This window comes from Gadus morhua, chromosome 10, assembly GCF_902167405.1.
Source record: "Gadus morhua chromosome 10, gadMor3.0, whole genome shotgun sequence".
Lineage (NCBI taxonomy): Eukaryota > Metazoa > Chordata > Actinopteri > Gadiformes > Gadidae > Gadus > Gadus morhua.
The window spans coordinates 3,369,354-3,396,091 of record NC_044057.1 but is presented as its reverse complement, the minus strand read 5'-3'; the positions used below and the strand labels follow the sequence as shown (position 1 = coordinate 3,396,091).

Here is a 26,738-nt window from a genome sequence, read left to right as displayed (position 1 = left end):
CCACTTTGTACGTGTAAAGCACAGTGACCCACATCGCAACGCTCCCTTCCATCTCCTTCTGACATTTACGTTGGAAATTGTGGGTGCTTTGCTATTATTCTAAGTATAAGCATAAGCTGACAACTGGTTTGCTAGTGTTGGTATGATAGTAGGCTACGCAACACGATTACGATGGGTCTTCACTGAAAAATAAATATATATATTGTATGAATTAGTTCAGGGAAACCATGCAAACCAAGAATTCAACAAATTCAGAGTAAAAATGATTGTTGAAATCATAACATGAGATGTGAGATATGCAAGGTCTAAAACAGTATGCTTTTCCAGCCAGCCACACACACACACACACACACGCACACACACACACACACACACACACCGGCAACTAAATGAAAACAAAGGAATTGGCTCCTACACTAGTGTTTCCACATAGGTCGCAAAGGCAAGGCTTGTGAAGCTTTTCCAAAGCGAGTTGGTAATGATGTTGGTGTCGTGGATGTATTTTCCTGTGCCGACGGTGACAGTACATGACATGAGAGATGTTCACAGATGTATTCACTGTTCACAACCGACAACTGTATGTATTCTCTGTCCACAACTGTTTTCTGCACCAGTTAGCCCTTTAAATAACACATGATCAACAGGATCCATAATACATTGCGTTTACTTCTCCGTAGCTGGAATGTGTTTTTGTGTGTGTGTGTGTGTGTGTGTGTGTGTGTGTGTGTGTGTGTGTGTGTGTGTGTGTGTGTGTGTGTGTGTGTGTGTGTGTGTGTGTGTGTGCACATGCACTAAAACAGCTGACAGAGCAAAAACCACGACTGACAGATGGGAAGGTGTTAACGGATGCCCTTTGAGTGTCTGTGTATCCCTACTTACAAACTTAGACCGTGTGTGTCAAGTGTGTATCCTACAACTTGTGTTCTCTTCATTGGCTTCAGTGACCGTTTTTGGAGAAATTAAGTTGGCAATAGTGTATCCAGTCGCTGCAGGTAGTGCTTTATTTATCAAGTCTTCTGTGCCAAGAGATTGGGATACAGCTCTGTTGAAAAAGAGTGATCATATCATGTAAACATATCGATCGTATTCGACTTTTTCATCTTTATGTTCAGGATAGACATTTACAACCCGAGCTAACGCTGCTGGAAAATACTGGTTTCTGACTAAAATGTTCTGGTCGTATTTAGAGTTCAAAGGGCACAAGATTTAAATAAAGTGTTGGTCAAGAAGGTTTTACCAGATGCTCTAATTAGCTCAGCGCTCTATACCTCTCTTCAGGGCATTAACCTCATCCTACTAGATATGGAGTATATGTATATATGGCATAATATATATATATATATATATGTAACATGCACCATATTTCTAGTGCCCTGTTTGGCCACCAGATGGCGTCATAGCGCATTCTTTTATTGTTTCCTAGTATGTAAAAAAAATTGTTTAACAATCAAACAATAACTGCGCGACCCGACCCCGGATAAGCGATGGACGACGACAATAACACCAACATGTGACTCAACCCGTCGCCTTGAATTCATTTTCCGACACAAAGACCCTCCCTAAACATCAGAATTCACTTTCAGCGCCTGAAAGGAATTTATCAAAATGTTTATAATGCTTCAGTCAGTTCATTAATGACATGTTTCAAAATATGTAGCATTAAACATATTCACCTCATGCATATTCCGTTATCTGGCCCCCCATGAATGTATGAAGGAAATACAGAACGGAGGTCTTATTGAATTGCTCATCCATAGGTCAGCTTACACAATACCTGCCACTTTCAAGAGGAAGTGCAGAAGATATAAACTTTAATGAAAATTACTAAATTATTTTAAGACAGTAAAAAATTATCACCTCAAGTGCAGAACAATGGATGAAAGGCATCAAATTCAACTTTAGACAAACAAAGCTATGTCTCCCTCTGCTGGCGGACCCGAGCAAGGATCTAAGAATGTCACTTAAAAGCAGCGCTCCAAAGATGACATGTTGAATTCAGGAATTTTATTAGAAAAAGACAATGGAGACCTTCAAAAATTACTCACAACCTTCCTAGATCATAAGCGTCGTTTCGGTGTCACATAACGTTGCTTGCTGACTGCAACAAAAACTCAGAGCAACCTGGCTCACTTTCTGGCACACACTGAAGAAAACAAGAGTTTATGGCAACCCAACATCCTTTGAGGGTTTAATGATTGACTAAATAGGACTTGCGTTTTAAAGAAAGCCACAATGAAAAGGTGTACTTTAAGGCCATGCTCATCAATATGGCTCACTGTTCAACTGCAGGACATATCTGGACTTCGAGGTGGAAACGGAAATGAGCCAATGAGGGCAGCTCGCCCACACTCAGGTGAACATTAGCATGTAGTTGAACAAAGAGCTCATCTTAAATTACATCCAGAAGCCTCATACCCACAAATTATATTTGAGCTGGCTCGTCGTTTTAGTCGGAGTTGCCAGTGGTTCTGGGAGACTTGGTGGTGCACCCTGGACAAGGCTCGGACACCGTCCCCAAACAGGATCAAGTGTGGCCGACAAGCCAGGCCTCTTATTGGCTGCGATCACTGGTGGTTCGTAGCAGTCGATCAAGACCTGCCTGCCCGTCTCCACGCACAACAGGACAGTCCCACAGGCCAGTCCGAATCCATCATGTTTGAGAGAGCACACGAGTGTTGTGCTACGACAGAGAGCTCAACAAAACAGCGACCGAGACAAAAAACAACAAAAACAATAGGATATATAGTTATTGTGGACAATTAAATTACAAATAGATCCGGTATCCCCGTGCTCGGAGGAACATACATTAACATTATTTATCGTTTGAATATGCTATGTTTTTTTCGGCCATAAAACACAGTATATATTAATATAAGAATGACTAAGAACGCAGCTTGTTGCTGAGGGTCTGCCCAAACACCCTCAACCCCCCGCCGTTAGTCCTTGTTGCAATGTTCTCGCTGCAGTCCATCACAGACATGTGGTGAGGGGGGGGCTTTTACTGCTGGCCTTCCTTCTTCTCTCCCTCTGAGGACCCAGAGCTGCTACCGCTGCCGCTGCTGCCGCTACCGCTTCCACTGCTGCCGCTACCGCTGCCACTGCTGCCGCTACCGCCACTGCCCTCGCGCTCCGCCGCCATCTAGAGGGGGGGAGGGAGAGAGGCTGGTCAGGGCACGCTCTGATGCTGCCGTTTAAAGGACGCAGCTTAAAGGAAACCTTAACCCAAAACCGCCAGGATCAAGCAAGGCAAGGCAACTTTATTTATATAGCACTTTTCATACACAAGGCAGACTCAAAGTGCTTCACATATAAACATTGTCATACAATAAAATAAAATAATAGATAAGTAAAATAAAACATATGCAAGAAATGAGTAAAATAGAAAGTGCAATTTTCTCTATTTAAGAGAAAATTAAATTGAAAGTTAAAAAGGCTTTTTAGTAAGTAAAATTGAAAGTGCAATGTATTTAAGATCAGATCAACAGTCTCTGGAACCCAAGTCGGGACTACAACCCGACCTAAAGGAACTTGGTCCTTTCTCTGGAACTCCAATCCAGATTCTAGGACTCTAACCCAGACAGAACTTGGAAACGTCTCCCACGGAGCTTGGTCTCAGAATTCCACCCACACACAAACTCAGGACTCTAACCCTTATACAAACAAACTCAGGACTCTAACCCTTATATACAAACTCAGGACTCTAACCCTTATACAAACAAACTCAGGACTCTAACCCTTATATACAAACTCAGGACTCTAACCCTTATACAAACAAACTCAGGACTCTAACCCTTATACAACCTTTCTCTCTGGTATCAGATCATGTATTTTTCTGGTAAAAATAGAAAATAAAGGGAAAGTTAAAAAGGCATTTTAGTAAAATAAAGGTAAAGTATTTAAGATTTAGCAGAAAGCTAAAGCAAACATAAAAGTCTTCAATCTTGTTTTAAAGGTGCTCAGAGTTGGGGCAAGTCTTAAATCCTCAGGGAGTTTATTCCAGCTATTTGTTGCATAGTAACTAAATGCTGCATTCCCATGTTTCATGTTTACTCTGGGGATAATTAACAGATTGGTCTCAGAAGATCTTAGTGTTCTAGAAGGCTTATGTAGTGGAAGCATATCAGTTAAATATTTTGGGCCTTAACCATGTAGGGATTTATAGGTTAGCAACATGATTTTAAAATCAATTCTCTGACTTACAGGAAGCCAATGTAACGATTTAAGAATTGGTGTAATATGTTCACATTTTTTGGCCTTTGTTAAAACTCTAGCAGCAGCATTCTGAACAAGCTGAAGCTTCCTTAGAGTTTGTTTTGGGAGACCTGTAAGGAGACCATTGCAGTAATCAAGCTTACTAGTGATAAAGGCATGTAAAAGTTTTTGTAAGTCTTCGGTGCATGAGCCCTCTAAGTCTTGCTACATTTTTAAGGTGATAATATGCTGATTTTGTAACTGATTTGATGTGACTTTCGAAATGTAAATCAGAATCCATGATAACCCCTAGATTTCTGGCTTTGATTGAGGTTTTCAGGGACAGAGAGTGAAGGTGTTGGGTTACTTTAAGCCTTTCCGTTTTAGCACCAAATACAATTATCTCTGTTTTATCCTCATTTAGCTGAAGGAAATTTCGGCACATCCAGTCTTTCACTTGCTCAACGCACTGGCACAGCAGATCTATGGGCCGATAGTCATTTGGTGATAGCGATACATAGATTTGAGTGTCATCAGCATAGCAATGATGGTCAATATTGTTATTATGCATGATTTGCCCTAGTGGGAGCATGTATAACAAAAGCAACTCGTATAACAGAAGCTGTTCGTCCTAGAGAGGGGCGATGTACATGTTTGTTTACTATTCCCCTAGATCAGTTTAAGGGTGTGTGGATCCTTTAAAGACCAGTCATGTATGATCGTCATTAGATCGTATCAAACAACCACCTTCTTGTAAGCCATCTCGAACAGCTTGAGGGACGCCTGCTGCAGGGTGTTGGCCGCCTGTTTGATGTTCTCCCCCGTCTCCGTCTCCTTGTTGGCCAGCAGGTCACGGACCTTCACAATCTCCTCCTTCAGCTTGGCACACTGGAAGACACGCGGCGGACGGGAGTTCAGGAGGAATACAGAGACAGGCTCCAGCAACACGTCTCCCAGTACACAGTGTTCAGGATGGCTTTAAGATGAATGACGACAGCACTGCCACCACCAAGTCAACTGCCCACTAAGAAACCACAGCCTTACCTCCTCATAGGGCCGCAGGATATATCGGCTATGTACGATATATCGATATTATTTCCAAGGGGATACAAGATTTGACAATATCGTTTATATCGATATATGCGTTAAAATGGTCAGTTTCCGCCTCAAGCGTCTGCGTTTGCCTTGGAGACCGTGTGAGCGCGACCCCTCCCCCTCCCACTCTGACCTTCTGAACGTGCCGTGTGCAAAGACGCCTCATATCGTATATCGCCAATCAGCCAAAAAATAGCGGGACATCATATTTTGTCCATATTGTGCAGCCCTACCTCCTCAGCTGGAAGCTGGTCCTTGAACTCCTCCATCTTGGACTCCGTGTCGTGGACGATGCCCTCTGCCGTGTTCACCGCCTCCACACGGTCCTGAGTGGAGGGTAGTTGTTAAGAAGACGTTACATCAAACAACCAAATTCAGCCGGAGCCAAGTGGATATCGACTCGAGACCTGGGGTCCAAGATGGCGCCTCCTACCTTCTTCCTCCGGTCCTCCTCTGCGTACTTCTCTGCATTCTTCACCATGTTCTCGATGTCATCCTTGCTGAGGCCTCCGGACGACTGGATCACAACTGTAGGCCGGAGTTAGTATACGGTCAGCATGGTTTGAAATACGGGAGATCTTTCTTCCAGGTATTTATGGGACACGTGTGGATGCACTTGGGAGTTGACGATAAAGTGGATAAATGGGTGCTCTTCCTATGTGTGTGGGGGAACGGAATGTGCACAAGCACGTAGGTGAAGGAGAAGAACCGACGACCAGGGGGGGGGGGGGTGTCTCGGAGACTCACTCTGCTGCTCCCGCCCGGTGCCCTTGTCCTTGGCGGAGACGTGCACGATGCCGTTGGCGTCGATGTCGAAGGTGACCTCCACCTGGGGGACGCCGCGGGGCGCGGGGGGGATGCCTATTAGGCTGAACTGGCCCAGCACCTTGTTGTCCGTGGCCATCTCTCGCTCGCCCTGGCACACCTTGATCTCCACCTGGGTCTGTCCGTCGGCCGCCGTGGAGAACACCTTCAAAGGGGGGGGGGGGGGGGGGGGGCATATTAGGGGGATTGCGTCACATGAACTACAATCGCAGACCAAGCCGTCACACAAGGAGGGCAGGCCGAGCCATGCACTGATCGCCATGCCCTCTCCCACAGTTCCACCGTAAATAGCACAACTGGACCATTGAGGATAACATTTGGTATTTATATTGGTGCTGTACCATTTAAATCCCCCAGGGTTCATTTGTAATGACTTGGCCATGTGTTGAATAAAAACACCCCATGCACGATCCAGTAACACCCCTTGCCAACTGCGTCCGTCCGTTAACGGACCCCATTGACTTTAAATGAGCCGCAATGCATTGTGGATCCGTCGGCTCAGTCAAGAAGGTGAAAAACGTTCAACTTTCGACGGACGGACACAGCGGGCATGCTGCGTATGTGAGGCCCAGCGTGGATGGGCCCCCGGGGGCCCGCATGCCTCAGCCCGGTGTGTGTGGAGCGGAGGGCGTACCTGGCTCTTCTTGGTGGGGATGGTGGTGTTGCGGTTGATGAGCTTGGTGAAGACGCCGCCCAGCGTCTCGATGCCCAGGGACAGCGGCGTGACGTCCAGCAGCAGCACGTCTGTGACGTCGCCGGCCAGCACGCCGCCCTGGATGGAGGCGCCGATGGCCACCGCCTCGTCGGGGTTCACCGACTTGCTGGGCGCCCGGCCGAACAGCTCCTGCACCGTCTGCTGCACCTGCAGGAGGAGAGACAGCGGGGGAGACGCGTCAGGGAAGGGCCGGCGAGTCAGGGCCCCACACACACACACACACACACACACACACACACACACACACACACACACACACACACACACACACACACACACACACACACACACACACACACACACACACACACACACACACACACACACACACACACACACACACTAGAATATATAGACAGAACCGATTTAAGAGGGCCAGCGCCCTTCTCGACTTTCTGCAACCTTGAAGTTCTTGCTATTAATTGCAGCGTTTTGGCCGGCTTGCTATTGAATAATACATTCATTTCCTCGAAGGGAAAAGAAAACCATTTGCATGCTTAGAAAGCGTCTCTCTGGCGCTCACATCCCACGACAGTGGGAGTCATACTCAATCGGAGGAAGGCTCGTGTGCAAGTGCCGCCCGGGTCAGCGGACGGCACTGGGACCTCGTTGGCCTTACCTTGGGCATGCGGCTCATCCCTCCCACCAGCAGCACCTCCCCGATGTCCCCCTTGGAGACCTCGGCGTCCTGCATGGCCTTCTGGCAGGGGGCCACGGTGCGGCGGATCAGGTCCCCCACGATGCCCTCGAACTGGGAGCGGCTCAGCTTGATGTTGAGATGCTTGGGTCCGGAGGCGTCCATGGTCAGGTAGGGCAGGTTGATGTCCGTCTGGGAGGAGAGAGGCGATGCGGGGGGTCGCGGTTAGAAGCGGAAGCACGGGGACCACGGGCCTAGCCGTCGTTTCAACACGAGGGAGAACGTTGAGCAGGAGCTCTACTCAACAAGACTAACATCTTACTTCTGCCCTGCAGCCATTTACTGCATTCAAACCAATACATGAAATGGAAAGATTGAAGAGTGAAACACACCCATCCAAGAGTCGATCCATCAAGAAAATTGTTTCACTACGATAACTCGATAACTCGATAACTTTCGTCTGAAATTAGCTGAAACTTAAGCTCTACGTCTCAAGCCACTGGAGCCCGAAATTATCTCGGACTTGAATGAAAACCATATTAACTTTAACTAGAATTAATTTTTAATTGTTCCATGTTTATCCCAACCTTAACTGCCCTCTCCCTGCTCCTTCCGGCAGAATGCCACCAAATTAGTGGGGAAGGATTCTGTGGCCCGAAGCAACAGCAGAACTGGACTATAATTGTTAAAAGAACATCTAAACAGGTCTAGTGCAGTCGCGCCAAAGGCAATAGTCTAAACGCCCGGAGTCTGCCTGCATTAGGGCTTTTGCCCAAAAATCATATTCGAAGTTTGTTTGTTTAATAATATTAATATTTATTAATAATATTTTGACCATTAAATGCCTTCAGTAAGAACTGGATTGGGCTTTGCGAGGTTCGTCTACCGGCGTTGCTATGGTTACCGGTCTTGCGTGTTCCAACGGTTTATCAGGTTTCTAATAAATCGCTGTCTAATCAATACTTCATTCACTGCCTCTTCGGTGGTCATTACAATATCATGAATAGACCGTCGGGTTCTCCGACGTCTCTCCCTCTTGGCCTGCCCATAACAGGTTCGAATATTAAGGACTGCCTTATAATCGTTTGAATTTTGACTTATTTTTTGATATTCTAATTATACTCGAATAACAAAGTTCGGAGTCAAAGCCCTAGCCTGCATGTTGATCTCGTTCTCATCAATGCATTAGATGGACCTGTAACATCACTTATGAATGGCCGCCTTCTCTTGACTAAGAAGTTGATGTAAACAAGGTGGCCTGGGCTGAGGGGTGGGCTGATACAAGGTGGCCATGTTGTATCTCCACATTTAAAGTTTAGAGGTAATGGCATTTCTAGTTTAAATAAGTTTAGCATTAAAATACACCTCGGAGAAAAGTGGACTCATACGTTTGCATAGGTTAATCAGACAAATGAAACAATACAATATAGTCAGCTTCATAATTGTACCTGGACTGATCTTGCTTGCAGCGCGATAAACCCTTGAGACAATGATGGTGGAGAAGGACGGACGCACACAAAATTCAATTCATTCTGGGTGTATACCTGGAGGGCGGAGGACAGCTCACACTTGGCCTTCTCGGCAGCCTCCCGGACTCTCTGCAGGGCCATGCTGTCCTTGGTGAGATCAACGCCGGACTGAGGAGAGGCAACGACCTCATCACCATGCTCAGAGACAACCACCAGTCATCCCCATGCCCCACAACTCTACAGTCTTTCTATGCTAAATGAACCAAGTCTAGTCTATGTTGTGCAAAAGGAATGGATTGAAACAGCACTATTGTCTATCTAAGCACCTTTAAAACAAGACTGAAGACTTATGTTTGCTTTAGCTTTCTGCTAAATCTTAAAATACACTGCCAGATTTTTTAACTTTGCCTTTATTTTCTATTTTATTAGTAAAATGCCTTTTTAACTTTCTATTTTCCTCATTTCTTTGCATGTTTTCTTTTACTTATCTATTATTTTATTGCACGCCAATGTTTATATGTGAAGCACTTTGAGCCTGTCTTGTGTATGAAAGGTGCTATATAAAAATAGTTTGAACAGATCAGAAATCAGACGGTTGACTAAACTGAACGTTTTATCTTTGCATACACCTTAGAACAATAACGCTTGAAATAAAAAGAGAGACTTCATCTCATCAGGGATCCCTCGGTCCTCTTACATACCTCTCTCCTGAACTCCTTGACGATGTGCTGCAGGAGGTGCTGGTCAAAGTCCTCTCCTCCCAGAAAGGTGTCCCCGTTGGTGGACTTCACCTCAAACACGCCCTTCTGGATCTCCAGGACCGAGATGTCGAACGTGCCACCACCCAGATCGTACACCGCAATGCTGGGGGGGGAAACAGACAGGGAAGGGTTTTTTTTTCAACAAACTGAGTTCTTGGAAGAAGTCAAGCAAGTCGAACAGAAGTGACACTAAAAGGCACATATTCAGCGGATTGACAAATAACTCAACGGACTAGCATTAGTGCAAATTATTTTAAAAAGCCAATAATCTTGATTATTTCTGCAATCATCACTTCTTCTACGACAGTATACAAATCCAAAGTTATCTGGACCATTTCAGTCTCTGATAACTAGATAAATGAATTAAACTAACCTATTTACATTTCTGAAGCAGCAAATGATGACTAATGTACTCGATAATTGACCTCAGCAGAACAATGGTTATCAAAATTGTTTAAATATTGTTTAAACACTACGTTTTCATCCAGTTTTAAATTCAAGTTGTGTCTGTTCATCTGAACACAATCCCAAAGTGCCCCAGCAGCCTGCAGCCTCAGAGCCTGGACTTACACTTTGTCCTCAGTCTTCTCCAGTCCATAGGCCAGGGCCGCTGCCGTCGGTTCATTGATGACACGCAGGACGTTCAGGCCAGCAATCTGACCGGCGTCTTTTGTAGCCTGGAACCGACAGGATGGAGGAGGTGAATATAAATCACTAGCACCTGTTCCGTCTCCACCGATATCTTCAGGTAGGTGAACCCAACACTCATTCCCGTGTCGTCGCCTAAAATCGGCTACTATGACATTCGATTATTTGCATAATTAATGTTGATCATTGCAAAGGTCTACCTGTCTCTGGGAGTCGTTGAAGTAGGCTGGCACAGTGACCACTGCGTTCTTCACTCCGTGTCCCAGGTAGCTCTCTGCAGAGCGAAAGCATTCATTACATTAAGGCGTTTAACTCAATAAAAACAAACATAAAATGCTACTTTGCCTGTGTACTGCCTGTGAAAAAAATACACATCTGCAAATACAATGCCAAATCTAGTGGAAAAGTGGTGGCTTCTACCTGCCGTCTCCTTCATCTTCATCAGGATGAAGGCCCCAGCCTGGCTGGGAGAGTACAGTTTTCCGTGCGCCTCAACCCAGGCGTCGCCGTTGGACGCACGCACAATCTTGTACGGCACATTCTTCCTGTTGAGGAAAGAACGCGACTGTGGTTAAGAATGTTGTGAGAGGCGATGAAGTCTTCAGGAGCGATAAAGTGGTGTGAAGGAGAAGAGAGGGGAGCACTCACATGTCCTTCTGCACCTCAGAGTCGTCAAAGCGCCGCCCGATTAACCTCTTGGTGGCGTACAGGGTGTTGTTGGGGTTGGTAACGGCTTGCCTCTTGGCTGGCATGCCCACCAGACGCTCTCCTTCCGCGGTGAAGGCGATCACTGAGGGGGTGGTCCTGGCTCCCTCTGCGTTCTCCAGCACCTGGAGCACCGAACCGAGACGTTGGAAGGCCGGACATAAACGTTGAACACAACTGTTGAGCACTACTTTGAAAATAATATCAAGCAGGGCTCAACTTGTGCACATATTTATTTGAACTACATCGGTGTATGTCCGTCGGTGCTCGATTCTCATCCAGCCTGAATAAGGTGCTGCCCATACAGCATCAGAGCACAGTAGCTGAATGTCTCCATTCAAATTCAAGAATAGCGCGATGCTGCAAGCACAACACAAACGTAATGTGTTAAACGTGTGCTCAGTCACCTTGGCCTGTTTCCCCTCCATGACGGCGACACAGGAGTTGGTGGTTCCCAGATCGATGCCGATGACGGAGCCCTTAATGGCCTCGGACCTGCAAAATACCAAAACCCATAAAAACAGTCACTAAATCATTTCAATGTGGAAAAGATTGAGCATGGACATGTTTTTACAAACCGCTGTCTGTTTATAAGCCTATACGGGTTGGGATTTTATTGGGAAATTATTTTGTGGTGTGTAAAACTTTCTTTACTAATTACAATGTCGAAAATTAGAAGTTTTGACAACTGAAATACATATTGGTTATTAGAGAAATTAAAGTAAAGGAACCGTTGGGTTATGGTACCGTACCGTTTAAAATGGTTTATTGGCATGTTAATAAATATGGTGCGGTTAGTTCTACTCACGCATAGTTTCTCCGGGAAAGGGTCCGCAGAACATCTGATTGGAAGCCATTCCAGCAAGCCTAGCAGGCAACATGAAATGGTTATGAAATTGAAAACTCCTAGTGCAACTATACTTGTAGGGATGGACCCCTGACCATGAATGCTAGACAGGTGATCCGCCAAGTAACTTTGGACCAATTAACTAGTCCCCCTGTGGCACAAGACCGTAGACATGCTATCGAACAATGAACCAAAGCATAATAATTCAGATTCAATGCTTTAGTTTCATAAACTATCATGACCTAAAGTCAAGTTGCACCTAGAATGCTACACAAAATGACTTCACGGGTTCTCAGAGAATATCTTAATGAAAAAAGAGGCCTTGAAAGACAGAAAGTGAATAATAAGACTGATATAACTCTTTGTGAGCCTTGGTCTCGAAGCTGAAGGTCACCTCCCCTTACGGGAGGAGAGCGATTCATGGAACCGTCACTGCGACACACAAATGTATAGTGCTGTGTTTAATAGAGATTAAAATGATTAAATGTTGTTCGTGTGCCTGACTGGATAAGTAAGACGGGTCTGGACGGTTCTGACCGTCATCAGCTGATGTAACGCAAGACGCCATCACTCGTATTTGCATGCGTAGTAACATCACTTACGTCCTATCCGTTAAACGACATCAATGTACAATAAATGAAGTACCTGGATTGCCAGGGTTTGACAGCCAGTGTCTCAACCCTTAAGTCGGTATTTAAATGTCATGTTTGTCCCAATGAATGAAACCCACGTTAGGTAACGTTAATGCTAGTAGGGTTAGCATGTACAGCTAGCACGGAGATTACGCAACCCGTCATCTACCAAATTATGTGGCTCAGACTCACCTTCTTCACCAACGAAGACACGTTCCTGGAGGTGGTCTGCGAGGGGAGAGACCTCGAAAGAGTTCTGGCGACGTTCAGCATGTTGACAGCTCCGCTAGCAGGCTAATGTTGCTAATAAAATGTACGCAATGTTCAGATTCCCCGAGTTATGAGAAGCACCCGAGATATCAAACGATCCCAGATAGTAGTTCTACTTCTTGATGTTGTATGCACACACGAGAGATGTATGTCTCTTATATCATCTAAAGCGTGCAGGGTCGTCTCGTCTTTCTCCACCGCCGCTGATCAACCGGTACTGCGAAGGTTCTTCTGGAATTATCCAACGCATGTTGCACCATGTACAGCACCGGACCCCTTGAGAGCACCCTGAGGACTGCCCGATGGTAACGACGCATGGAAATATATATATTTAGTAACTCTTAATTTCTTTAAGGGTTCAATATGAATATTATTCTAAGTTTTCGATTTGTATTGGTCAGTTTAACCAAAATTGTGCTGTTGTTGAATAAAATTAGCAACAGTTTTAAGAAAGGCAGTATAAGGGCGTCTCAGTAATGTTGCCTGGTGAAGGTCATGATGTAAGGAAAGGGTTATGGTCATCTCAGCTGCTCTGACGTAAGGGATGCTACGCAATAATAAATATGATATGATACATATATGTATGTAATATAAATAATGATAATATATATATAATATAATATGAAACTATGGACGATGATAGACTGATACGAATATAGTTGTACTATTTATGATTTTATTTCTGGAGATTGGTTCTGTAAGCATGTACAACTTTATTTGGGAGAACACAAAAAGTAATGATATTAAAAAAAAATCCTGAGGTTTTACCCAAGACCTACACTAATAACATGAATTAATATCAGAATTCAAAACTTTTGAGAGAAATGTTGAATTGTGAGCTGTGACATATTCCCAGACTGTGATGAATACTTAAAAAAAAGAAGTTTGAGACTGAGTCATACCATCCAGTAACTTGCATCTAGTTTAGTGGAATTAAAGCATTAATATTGAAATGGAAGGACACAAGCCACATAGAGGACACATTGCAGGTCCTGAAGATTTTTGTTCACATTGTGTGTAATTATAAAATACATATATCCCCAATGCTGTCTTTAATACTGACTTTCATGAAAGACATTCTCTCATTTTCTGCCTCACGTACATCACCTCCTCCTTCCTTCCTTCACTCTCAACACCTTTCGCATCTACTTCCGACCCCCCCCCCCCCCTCTTTCCTTTCCTTCTCTCTTCGTTCTATTGACTAGATCCTGTCCTTCCTCTAGTCCAGAAGCTCGCTGTGCAGGCTTCCCTCGCTGTCCAAGAAGTTGATCAGTTCCTCCACATCGCCTTCCTCGTCCTCTTCCTCCTCGCCGCCCTCCCTTGACGTCTGGGCCTCCCCCTCTCCGCCGCTACCCTTCCCTCCGAGCTCGAGGTAACCCTTGGCAGTGTGGTCTCGTGCTCCTCCCCCCCCCTGGGTCTTGCTGTTGACCGGCAGGACCATCAGGATGCCCTCCCCCAGGGCGGCGGTCTCGCTGACGCTCTCTCCGTCCTTGGCCGCGGGATCGCTCGGGGCTGCCCCCTGGCCCGGGGTGTGAGCGTTGGGGTCCAGGGTTACACTGGACCTGCTTGTGCAAAGACCCATGGCCCCCGGGGTTAAGGAACACACTTAGAGGCGAGAGTAACCTTTCCGCATGCACAATGGCGATCCCTGCTGCTGCTGGGGTCCCTCGAGGTCAGCGCTGGTGGGTCCGGTGTGTTAGTCAATTGTCGGCAGGGGGAGTTACAAGCTTTCCTTGGGCAGAATTTGTCCGTCTTGTGGTTTCAGGCTTTGTTTTCTTAATGTATAAAGCGTAAGTGTAATCCGCTTTGAACCTCTGAAACCATCCAATTGGTATCGCTTCTCGAAGACGTGCATCAAACGCAAATGTCAGACCTATATCGTGACCACGTCCCCTTTGAGCGTAATTCTTCAGCGGTCGTCTGATTCAGAGGAGCTCCTGGTGTATCGCTGGTACATCATGTGGCAGTGTTCAGAGCCTTGCAATCCCCTTCCAGCTGCCTGTTTCCCATCCACTCCCAGGCTCCACTCTCGTTGTCTGCGTCCACTGATCTGCTGGAAAACGACCATCCTAATGCACCAGCATGGGCACGTCTCAGCTCTCTCGCCTGCTGTCCCCAGTCCCCTGATGAATGAAGTGGAGGGAAAAGAGGAAGGGTTGGGGGTCTCCCCCCTCCCCCCATCCTTTTTCTTTTTCCACCTCCACCCAGTGCTCCCAAGAATAGGTTTGGGTGAAGTCCCACGACATCTATCTATTTAATTACTTTAGATGTTGATACCATCAGCGGTCGGACTGCGCCGGGCCTTCTGCTGCAGTCCCGCAGAAGGTTTGAGCAGTTGCTATTGTTCTCTCTGTTTCAAGTGTTCTCCTGAGGGCCCTCGACTTAACACAGGGTTCTCAGAGGAACTCGAAGACACGGACATGGAGATACATCTGTTGGTGGCAGTTTGGAGTGGATAGCGACTGCAATATTCTTTTGCTGAATGCTATTTATAAGCAAACTTGCTAGTCATGTATATGGGGGATTATATGCTGTGTGCATAAAATCTCTTTGTAGGACCTAAGTGGTAATTCTTAGCTTCTAAGTCACTAGTGCAAGAAAATGTTATGAGGGTTAAAACTGCAAGTCATGATGCGAACATGAAGGGGATCTCATACTGTTGCCCTGGGGGCTCAAAGCCAAGGATTAATTTTAAGTAAATTAAGAAAACATTTTGATACATTTGACCACACTTGGATATTTAGAAAACTTTCTGCAAATATGTGTGATTCAGGAGGAAACTTAAAAGAGACAAACGTGCCCCAACAACACCGTAATATCTAAATCATGCAGTAACAATGTTCAAATTAACCAAAGATTCATTTTAGCAAATGTTTCCAGTTAGTTCTTGAGTTGCATTGGATTAAGCTTGACTGTACTATTAGTGTTGTTCGTCCTCTGAGTTTTCAACATGCAGTCTACTGGCTCCTCCACCAGAGGGGAAACTCTGATCCTCCAGGCCCGGTCAGTCCAGAATGTTACCCTGGGATCTGTGCTGGGTGGTGTACCTGCTGATCTCCAGCAGGGGTCAGTGTACATCAGACCAGTCACCTCAGGATAGCGATCAAATTTAAAGTCCTGAGATTGAGGGCTGTCAAAGTAAACCACAAGCTTTAAATACACAAATGGTACCCAAATGGAGTCCCAACTACTGCTACACATGAGACCTCCTTCATTCATAGACAGCCACCTATTAGAAACCCTCCACATACTTATTCCAGAAAGAGTAAATTGGTTGCTCTTATGAAGCAGATGTAAACTTGTTGGAGTCACTGAGTTGTTTGCAGTTAAACAGACAGCACCACAGAAAGGGGCAGCTGAGATGTACCCTCTTTCCAATTGGCCGAAAGCTGCTTGACCTTCACCAAGACCTTGATAGAGCTCTTTATTCCAGAGGTGGAATAGAATCTCACAGTTTAAAATTGTATTTTGAATAAAAAATGTTATTACTATTTTTAACAACGTGATTATTAGTGCTGTGATCTTAATCACTATAATTGATTGATGATGTTCATCAGAATGATCGTCCGGGTTGTGACCTTCTTTACCACATTTAACCTGCAGGGGGGGACAAAGTCTCAGTGCTTAGCAATGCAGTTAGTTAGTGATGCAACCTTATGGAATATTTATAGTTAGATACAGCTATTAAATAGTGTATTGAGACCTATTCATTACGTGTTTTTATTGTTTTATTGTTGTTATTTTTCATTTCATTTGTGTAGCCCTTAATCACAGGTACAGTCTCAAAGAGCTTAACAGGCCCTATATTTATAACACCTCAGGCCCCCATTGAAAAAATAGAATAGAAGAAATCTAGAGAAGGAACGCAGAGTGGGGGATCCCTCCTTCCATGGATGATCAGGAGTGTGAGGGTGCAATAATTGACATACATGAATACAGACAGGCAAAACATTTTAAATAATTTAGTTTATTTAGCAAAGTCACATGGGACAAAACATGCCCCCACTGGTTTGAACAATCATTTTTAAATCCGTAATCGTAGCAGAATTGGACAACAGCTTGAGAATGTTTGTAGAAATCAGTACTGTACTTACAAGTGCAATAAACAAACTAACTTTGGACAAACATGCCATCATTAATCATACAGAGCAGAATATACTCCAAGGTGACACATTGGAGGCCTAGGCCTATACATTCTGCCTGAAGTAGGCCTATCAGTGGGATACGTGAAGCGTGTCCTTGATTTTTAAAAGGCTCTCAATATCAGGCTCTAACTGACAAAGCAAGAATATCAAGTAGGTGAGAGTCAGAAAAAGCACAAAAATAAATAAAAATATATATTTTAAAATAAATAAATAAATTATACAGTGGGAAAGGTAGGCAGGGCCCGATATTGCTAGCCACGGACTACGGTGAGGAGGTGCGGCTGGTTAACCGTAAGGGGAGTCCGGGCATCCAGTTAATGAATTAGAAGTGAAAACAAAAGATGTAGACCACTGCTAATTGGGTGGCTACACAAACAGGCATCGATACAATTAGAAACAGAAACATTCACATAATTAGACAGACTCAATCTAGTAAATAATCGAGCTGCAACGTTCTGCACAAGTGAAGGCCTCTCGTGGTTGAGTAAGATAAACCAGAGAACAGTGAATTACAATAATCCAGTCTAGAAGATATAAATGCGTGAATGAGTGTCTCTGCATCTGCTGCAGATAACGTTGGTCTGGTTTTAGCAATATCTCTCAGATGAAAGAATTTTAGTTAGCTAACATGTTAACATGTTGGTCAAAACAAAGCAAAGGGTCAAACAAGACACCTCCATTTTTAACACACAGGCACTTTGCTTGATGACAGAGCCTTCGATACATAGTGAGACCGCTTCGAATTCTGTTTGGTCTTGCTTTGGGTCGATATTTATCTACTCGGACTTCCTTGTATTGATCTGTAGGTAGTTGTGGGACATCCAATTTTTTATTGCAGCAAAACGATTTTGTTGACTTTTATTGCAGGAATCAGCCGAAGCTGACTCCTTAGCTGGGGATAACGTTGCCCAGGGGAAGCATGTAGATTGCAAAAAGCAATGGACCAAGGACCAACCCTTGTGGGATACCAAAGCTTAGGTTGCAATGTTTCGATGTTGATCCTTCACAGAGAAGAAATTGTTTTCTATCCGTGAGATAAGTTTGAAACCAGTGTGGGTAGAGCAGAACTTTTGATTCCAAGGTAGTATTCAAGACAATGTAGAAGATGCTGTGGTCCATTGTGTCAAAGGCAGCACTGAAGTCGAGCAACACAAGCACAGAGCTTGCATTGGTATCCATAGTAAGAAGAAGATAATGTACAACTCTTGTCACAGCAGTTTCAGTTGAGTAGAAAAACCTGAACCTGAGTCCTGGACTGTGAAGGTTTGAATAGGTTGATTGGCGTCAGGTGATCGATGGTTTGCTTTGCTACAATCCTTTCTTGTACCTTAGAGAGGAAAGGAAGATCTATAGTTTCTGACTAATTCAGGGTCTAAGCCAGGGTTTTTGTGTTGTAGTTTTATCACAGCATTCTTGAAGCTAGAGGGAACAGTTCCAGTACACAGCGATGGATTCATGATGGTGAGGATGGCATGTCCCACAGTTGGAAGGAGTTCTTTGCGAACCTTTGTAGAGACAAAGGATCCAGCAAACAGGTTGTGGTTTTTGACGGCTTCATTACTTTTTCAAGTTTATCCAAAGGGATTGTGGTGAACTACAGGAGAGTTAGTTAAGGCTGGACATGTGGGTCTTGCTTCGTCAGACGGGGAAGACAAGAAGCATCGATTTTTTCTTCTCTAATGGATTCGATTTGGTTTTCAAAGAATTCTACAAATTGGCTTGTTGAGAGGAAAGGAGCCCACACTCTTAATCTGTTTATGACACTTGATGACACTGGAAAAGTTGATGACACTGGAAAAGTAGGCGTTACTGGAGGTAAGTTATGTTGTTGATACGTAGTTGGTATTTTGTAATATGTGGTTTATATGTAGTTGATATTTTGTTGTTGATATGTTGTTGGTATGTGGTTTGTATCTTGTTAATATGTGGTTGATATGTTGTTGATATGTTGTTGGTATGTGGTTGATATGTTTCTGGTATGTGGTTGATATGTTGTCGGCATGTTGTTGGTATGTTGTTCACGAAACAAACAAACCACAAGCCGTCCAGGGAGTCTGGGCCCTCCAGACCGGTCCCTTCGTCAACTACTTCCTGGTGCGGTCTTGGCTGAACCCGTACCGGATACCAGGATACCAGAGATGTTTCTCCCCACCAACGTCACCACTGGCTACGGAGGACCTGTGGATCATTTGTCCTGTGTTGAGCCACATCAGAGTGGTCTATCAGAGCCCGATGGTGGGCTGTACAGCATCAACCGATCTGTATTAGAAGGGGACTCTAGAACTAGTAAATTCATTTATTATATTATTGCCTTATTTAGACGACACAATATTCAAGCTAACATCAGTACCTTATTGGACCACATATTTGTAATGCTAACACCATTCCTGAATAGTTTCTTCTTCTGCACACAGAGTGGTCAACACAACACCATACACAGTTGTATGGTTCACAGATAAGTCAGAACCTAGAAGCATGGCCTCTTTGCCATATGGACGATTTACCTGTAGGCGTGGATTCTGTATCATTCTGCCCATACCAATAGAGACTGAAGATGCTTCATGAACCACCTCCAGAGTGTACGTCCATTTGCCTTGTGTCTTGAATAAACGAGGCGTTGAACCTTTCCCACTCGCCAAGTCATACATAGCACCGGAACAACAATACCACAGAGGATTAAAATGATGTTTCATCATACTACTAATTATGACTGAAGGCAGGAATCGCTTTCTTGCCACGTGGGAGATGATGTATCTATATCTGGTTTAGACTCTGCCGAGATCGCTGTGAACAAGAGAGGCTTATTTTATGTTTTACAATGAAATGAAAACAAATCATATCTTTAACATCTTGTTGATGTGTTTTTTGTGTAGTTGAGGGCCTGCCCCAACCAGTCAGTGTTGGAAAGCATACAAATATAGTAGCATTCAAACATTCAACCCATAAAAACATTTACAGTTTAAAACAATGAAACATCTGAAAAACATAAAAACACAATATAAAACTATATCAAGTCAAAGAAGTGTAAAATCACTGCACACTGGTATAAGCTGATAAGCTGATTTATTTTGTGAACGGCGCGTTTCGCCGTTGCTGCGTCAGGTTCACTCTTCAAATTCCCATGACACCGACAGTTGGTTTACGTCAAATATACAATACAGTCCACGGGTTCACACATCACAAATAACAATGTTCACATAAAATACATCCAAGGTTCACATATCAATAACGATGTTCAAATTAAAGCACATATTCATTGAAGCTTTCAAGAAGGATAGGCTACACTTAAATATCAGGCTCACATATCATAAATAACAATGTGCAACTGTAGATGCTCAAACACCAGAAGATTTAAACTTACACAAAAATACACCTAAATCCTGTAATTCATTGAGGCCATTGGGTTCCACTGTGTTTAATTAATTTATCCAGTAGGCCTCTCTCTTTAAAAGTTGTTTAGTCAAGTTGCCCCCTTGTGGGCTGAGTAGCACTCGCTGTATGCCAATGAATTATAGGGAGGTTGCTGGTCTATGGTTATTTTCTTTATAATGTCTGGCAATGGCGTAATCAATATTGCCATTTCTTACTGCCCCTTTATGTTCTGCAATTCTCAGTTTTAAATTCTGTTCGGTTTGACCGATGTATATCAACCCACACGGGCATTTAAGCATGTATACCACATGTGTCGACAGACAATTAATGAATTATTTTATGTGATATTTATATAGTGTGGGTGGCTAAATGTTTTTGTAGTTTTTGTTTGTAAACAAGGTGCACGTTTCCCACATCTATAATTCCGTACACTTGTTGAGCAAGCCAATTAGTCTTTGGGTATTCCATTTATTGTGGTAACCAGGTTCCGTCGTACCCGGCCTCCCCAAATCAGTACAAGTCTCTGATGCTAAAACAGCCGGCAAACAGCCGGCAAAGCACAATTATTATATCCAAATCATAAAATGAGAAATCTCCCGTCACGGCAAAACTATAAATCAAAGTCAGGGCTCCGTGAACCCCTGTTGACGTTCCGGTCCTCTCTCTTAAAGGCCCATTTACACCCTACGGTAAATACGGATACGGACCGTTTCGTCGGGTCCCGGAGGTGTTTTGTCCGTCAATGGGTCCGTCGCCTCTGAGCTTACGAATCCGTAGTGCTCCGGAGAGAAACGGAGCAATACCACCGGAAATCGAGGCGGCAGTATAGAGTCAAAAGTCAGACCATTCGCGAAAATAGATTAAAATAGTATAATATCTGATATGTATATATAACGTTTTATACTTATATTATACTGTATACCTGACCTTTTTATTTTATTGTTCCCCTGCTTTGGCAATGAGTTGTAACTGGTCATTTAACAACATTTTGAGGAGATCATCTGCGGGTTGGTGAGGGGTGTCACATGCCACCGCCGCCTAGGCCCACACTTTTAGCACCTTTTTTTTTGCCTATTTCGGATGACACAAAGCAGAATCATCTCTACAGATGCCATGTTTGCGATTGTCGATGCCGTTAATTTGTGAAATGACAGTCCCTTCCCTCTAGAGGATGTTTTGCGCAACATCCATACCAACGCTGAAACCGGACGGAGGTATGAAGGGTAGTCCCGGAGACAACGTTTGGTACGGACGGAGGAATTTCGTCCGGATCCGGAGGTATGAATCGGCCTTAAGGCCCATTCACACCCTACGCTAAATATGGATAGGAACCCTTTGCGTCCGTCAGTGGGTCCGTCGCCTCTGAGCTTAGGAATCTGGAGTGCTCCGGGAGAAACGGAGCAATACCGACGGAAATCGAGGCGGCAGTATAGAGTCAGAAGTCCGACCATTCGCGAAAATAGAGATCTAAGATGTGTATACAGTATATATATTGTATTTAACGTTTTACACTTATATTATACAATATAACTGACCTTTTTATTTTATTGTTCACCTTCTATGGCAATGAGTTGTAACTGGTCATTTAAAAATGGCGCAACATTTTGAGGAGATAATCTGCGGGTTGGTGAGGGATGACATCGTCACCGCCGCGTGGGCCTACACTTTATGCAAATTTTTTTGGCAGATTTAGGATGACACAAAGCAAAATCATCGCTACAGATGCCATGTTTGCGATTGTCGATGCCAGTAATTTGTCACACGAGAGTCACTTCCCTCTAGAGGATGTATTGCATTACACCCATAACAACGCTGAAACCGGAAGGAGGTATGAAGGGTAGTCCTGGAGACAACCCTTGGTACGGACGGACAAGTTTTGTCCGGATCCGGAGGTATGAATCGGCCTTTACGCCTCGTTTCCACATACGTACATTCTCGTATGCGATCCAACCGTCTCCGACCGAAAGTCCATTCATTCCTGTGTGATTCTCCGTAATGTCCGTTTTTCCTACGAGACTCCTCCCCTCCGTAAAATTTCTGTCCGGTATGTCCGTAATATACGTTAAAAAAAATTAACTTTCGCCGTCGTTTTACGGAGATACCGTATGAAAGTTTTTATGTTTTTCACAAAACATGTAAGTACCTGGCAAGCCAAACTCCTCGCCGATCTCTTTCCAAGCCTGGTTGGGTTTGTTTTTATCTCTGTATATGTCGATCCTCATGTTCCAAAGTACCGGTCTCCTAAAAACGGCCATTATCATACGCTCCCCCATCTTTTGTCCGTAAATAAATTCATGTCCGTACGTAAAACACTAGCGACTCCTTCCGTAAATTTACGGAAGCACGGATACGAAAAACATACGTATGTGGAAACGAGGCGTTAGGGCTTGTGGTCTTTGGATGCGGCGGTGCGTCCGTGTGGTCCGTCGGCCTCCTCTGGAACATGTCTCTGGAGCACTGGTCCGGTCGGGGAGGCGAATCTCGGTCCGGTCCGCGATCCTATACTGGACCCACACGTTCTCTCTCCTCGGCAGCGATTCAGCTCCACTTTTATCCCTCACCTGCGGCTGATCCCCTTCCTCCTTCGCAGGTGTTTCCCATTGGCGTTGAGCGGGGCCTTCGCCAATGCGCCCTGGCGCCCTCTGGGGGACATGGGTGCTATATCCCTTGCACCACCTGCCCCCTGGGCTTCCAGGTCCTCTGTGTCGGGGTTTAGACTGGGGTCACATTGTAAAAGTTTCCAATGCTTATTGACAATTTATTTGACCTTCTTTGATGCAGCGGAGTATTCAGACACAAAAGTCACTCTACTATCTGAGTGTTTAGGTGTAGTGTTTAGTAGTAATTTTCTGTCTCTTTTGTAAGCCTTTTCAACTGCTTGGTCAATAAGCGTTTCATCATACCTTCTTTGTCTAAAACGTTGGGACATTTCATGTGCTTTAATTTCATGATCGTTTTCATTGCTAAATATCCTTCTTAGTCTGACAAACTGACCATAAGGAATGTTCTTAATTGTATTATCTGGATGGAAACTAGCCGCATGTAGAATTGTGTTTCTAACAGTTGTTTTTCTGTAAATGGATGTTTCCAATTTATTTTCGACATACATACTAGTGATGGGTCATTCCAGACCCACTTGTCGCTGACTCGCTGATTCGCTGTTCTTTCACTGACTGTGACTGTTGAAGGGGGAAGAGGCTTAGTAAGAGAGCGTACGGTAATACGATTCAATATCAGTGAAAAGATAAATGCATGCTGTCTTTGTACTTTATGTGTCATGCCAGATTAAAGGGATACTATACTATAATCGCTATTGTAATGTAAAAAAAAAAAGGGGTTTTTCCCTCAGTCTAACCAAGTCTTCCCTTTGCCAAGCTTTCCATGACGTCAAATGACGCGTTTGTCGTCATCTCAGGAGAACTTTGCCTGCCTGCTAGAAGGGCTGTGGACTACAAACTACTGGTTCTGCAATTTGTGAGCCCACCAATAAGGAATGAGGGGGGGCGGGAGCAAGCGTACAAGATGTAAACACAATGTCTGCCATTTTTCTTCAACGCTTAGCTAGAGAACAAATTTGCAATGTGAAACAGCCAAAGTGGATTTTGAAAATCTATTGTTAGATTCCGACATTCTGGGCTATTAGTACGAGCCAAAAAAGTCAGGAAGAATTGACACTAATAGAGGAGGAGGCTGCTGCGGCTGCAGCTGAACAATCCTTGCCTGTTGCCGAGGACGAGGAGCCGGAGCGCGCCGGTTTGCTCTGTTCGCCTATAGACACAACACAGAGTCCCTGTGCTGCAGCGAATTTCAGCGATGCCAGTTTCTTCTCGAATAAATGGCTGAATCTGGCTAAGACGGGGCCATGTGTGTTACCTCTCAACCAGGCTTAACGCCTCACCTGAACAGTTGAGCTCTCCACATCAATTGCTTCCAAAAAATACCTTTCTGGTATGCAAATATCAAACAATAATTTCAAGATATCTCTAGTGCCAACAACATAAGATGGAAGTGATGTGACAATTTATTTTAAGAAATGATCAACAAACTGGCTCAAGTGTTCTGTCAAAGAGTCTGTGCTTGCCACAATGGGTCTGCTCGGGGGATTGTGTAACCTTTTATGTATTTTGGTAGTATGGCGACCCGGCCCCAGGAAGGTCTCTATTACTCAGGAATGACCAAACACCCAGGTCTGTTCAAAGCCAAAAGAGGCATTTATTCAATGAATAACAGAAAACACATGGGTCGGTGCCCAATGCGGAATCAACGAAAATAATACTAATGGTGAGCAATGGTAAAGTCAATGCAGTTGTCTCTCCAGCCGGGCCGGTCTTGTCCCTAAAGAGGGAGGTCGCTCCACTCTGGAACGCTGTGCCGGCGGGGCGGTCCTCGTCGGCGAACGTAGTCCGTGCGTGCGGGCTCCCTCGGGAACGCTGGGGAAAGGACCAGGGGCGTTTCTAGGTTTCTGAAACATCCGGGGCTTAGCCCAAGAGGGAATAGGACAGTGCGCGTGCGGCAAATTTTGTTGTATACTTTATTGTGCATGCATTTTTTTTCATAATGCTTTACCTAAATAAACAAAATAGGCAGGTAATTATTGCTTTGAATAGCTACCTGACTGCTGCTTATCCCCAGACATCTAAAGTTCCATTCAAGTTATTTCAGAGTAAAATTAATACAAGTGAGACAGACCTTACATTACCTATATCAGGTGTGTCAAACTCATTTTCACGAAGGGCCACTCTATGATGAAATGATAATCATACTAAGGGCCGACATGGAGTTTGCTGACATGCTTTCTTTTTAATACAAAAAGTAAAAACAACATATCTATGGGTATATTGTATACAACCTGCGTACAGGGTCATATAGGCTAGGTTTCATTCCAACATTTTGGAGGACAAACTATAGGTGGGGGGTATGGGGGTGCTCCCCCAGAAATGTTTGAGCGTCAAACACTTAATTTCCTGCATTCTGGTGGATATTTATTCATCTATCTGTGCCTTTTCTGCATCATTTTATAGTGGAAATATTTTTTTTTCTGTGAAGGAAAAGACAACATTCAGTGTTCCTAAAGAAATAACTATTATGGAATATAATGCAGTATGGCTCTCAGGCATCCTGGATTTTTCAAAACTTTCTGCAAATTGAAAACATATCGCATGTTTTGGGTATTTCTTTTTTAGAGAATCATGAATCAGCACCCGTGTTAACTATTTATGACACTTAACATTGGTAATGAAATGACAGCCAGCATTGGAATTGAAAAGGGCAGCAGCTAGTTAGTTAGCTAAATTGTAACTTAAGGCAAAAGTTGGAAACAAATCATTTTAGCATTCATCCTTAGACACTTGACACAATCAGTCATCAATATTGGCATGCTATTTAGCCTCATAGATTGGCCTATTTACAGACCACAAAAAACTGATATATTTTCTTCAATGCAAGTTCATAAATACATGGCTTAAAATCTTGAGCAGCAGAACAGAAATTCCTAGCAGTAAGCTACGCAAGAGTCCTAACAAATGGGGGCATGTGCGACGTGTGGATATAGCACAGGCTCTGCATGCAGCAAAAAAAAAAAAAAAAATTATATATATATTTTTACTTTTTTTTAACAAAAAAGATTCAGGGCTAATCAAATTAGGGCTTTAGCCCCGAATAAAACAGCCTAGTGACGCCACTGGAAAGGACCCGTCCGCCTCGGGTCCTGGAGGTTCCCTGGTTCACTCGTGCTCCCCGTTCTCCTCCCTAAGAGAACCTGTCACATTCAGGGGGATGGCCAGAGTGGCGAAGCCGGGGATAAACCTCTGGTAGTACCCTACCAGACCAAAAAACGATTTCACCTGTTTTTTGGAGGTGGGGCAGGGCCAGTCCCAGAGCCTCGGGCCCTGGAGGTTCCCTGGTTCACTCGTGCTCCCCGTTCTCCTCCCTAAGAGAACCTGTCACAGCCTTTCAAAGGGTACCTCGTCTTCCTTGTCCTCCGCCACAGGTGTTCTCCATTGCGCCGATTAGGCTGACGCAATGGCCGCTCTCCGGCTCCGATTGGTGGATAGGCCCGATGGTTTGGGACCGGGTTGCCACAGTAATAAATAAAAGACAGGTGTAACAGGATATTTATTTATCAGGCATTCAAATTGGTTCTTTGTTAGCCATTTGTTTTCCAATGCATTGTTTAACAGGTTATCCCTCTCTCTCATGTACCTATCCATCGGATTGTGCTGCAGCTGCTCCTCAAAGTTGGAATTATTCAGTTGTCTTACAGCTTCAGTAACATAATCTTTTGTGTTTTGTTTAACAATAACCCCACCTATGTCGGCTGATTTAATAATGATGTTGATGTTCTCTTTTAATTGTCTTAGGGCTTTTCTTTCTAGCTCACTGATGTTACAATTATTCTTTCTATTTGCAAGCTTAATGGTTTTTGTC

General features: G+C 44.2%; 1 protein-coding gene across 1 annotated transcript; it reads right to left on the bottom strand.

The window, feature by feature from the left end:
• Positions 1–1,984: 1,984 nt before the first annotated feature.
• hspa9 (heat shock protein 9) lies at positions 1,985–13,054 on the bottom strand. The gene is made up of 16 exons (XM_030368226.1): positions 12,718–13,054; positions 11,855–11,913; positions 11,454–11,541; positions 10,990–11,171; positions 10,762–10,886; positions 10,542–10,615; positions 10,264–10,370; positions 9,634–9,796; positions 9,008–9,100; positions 7,446–7,655; positions 6,746–6,973; positions 6,034–6,256; positions 5,720–5,814; positions 5,520–5,612; positions 4,939–5,079; positions 1,985–3,139 (listed from the first exon to the last, which is right to left on the bottom strand). The coding sequence occupies exons 1-16, from the start codon at positions 12,796–12,798 to the stop codon at positions 2,999–3,001; spliced, it is 2,103 nt and encodes a 700-aa protein (XP_030224086.1). The 5' UTR covers positions 12,799–13,054; the 3' UTR covers positions 1,985–2,998.
• Between the last annotated feature and the right edge of the window lie 13,684 nt (positions 13,055–26,738).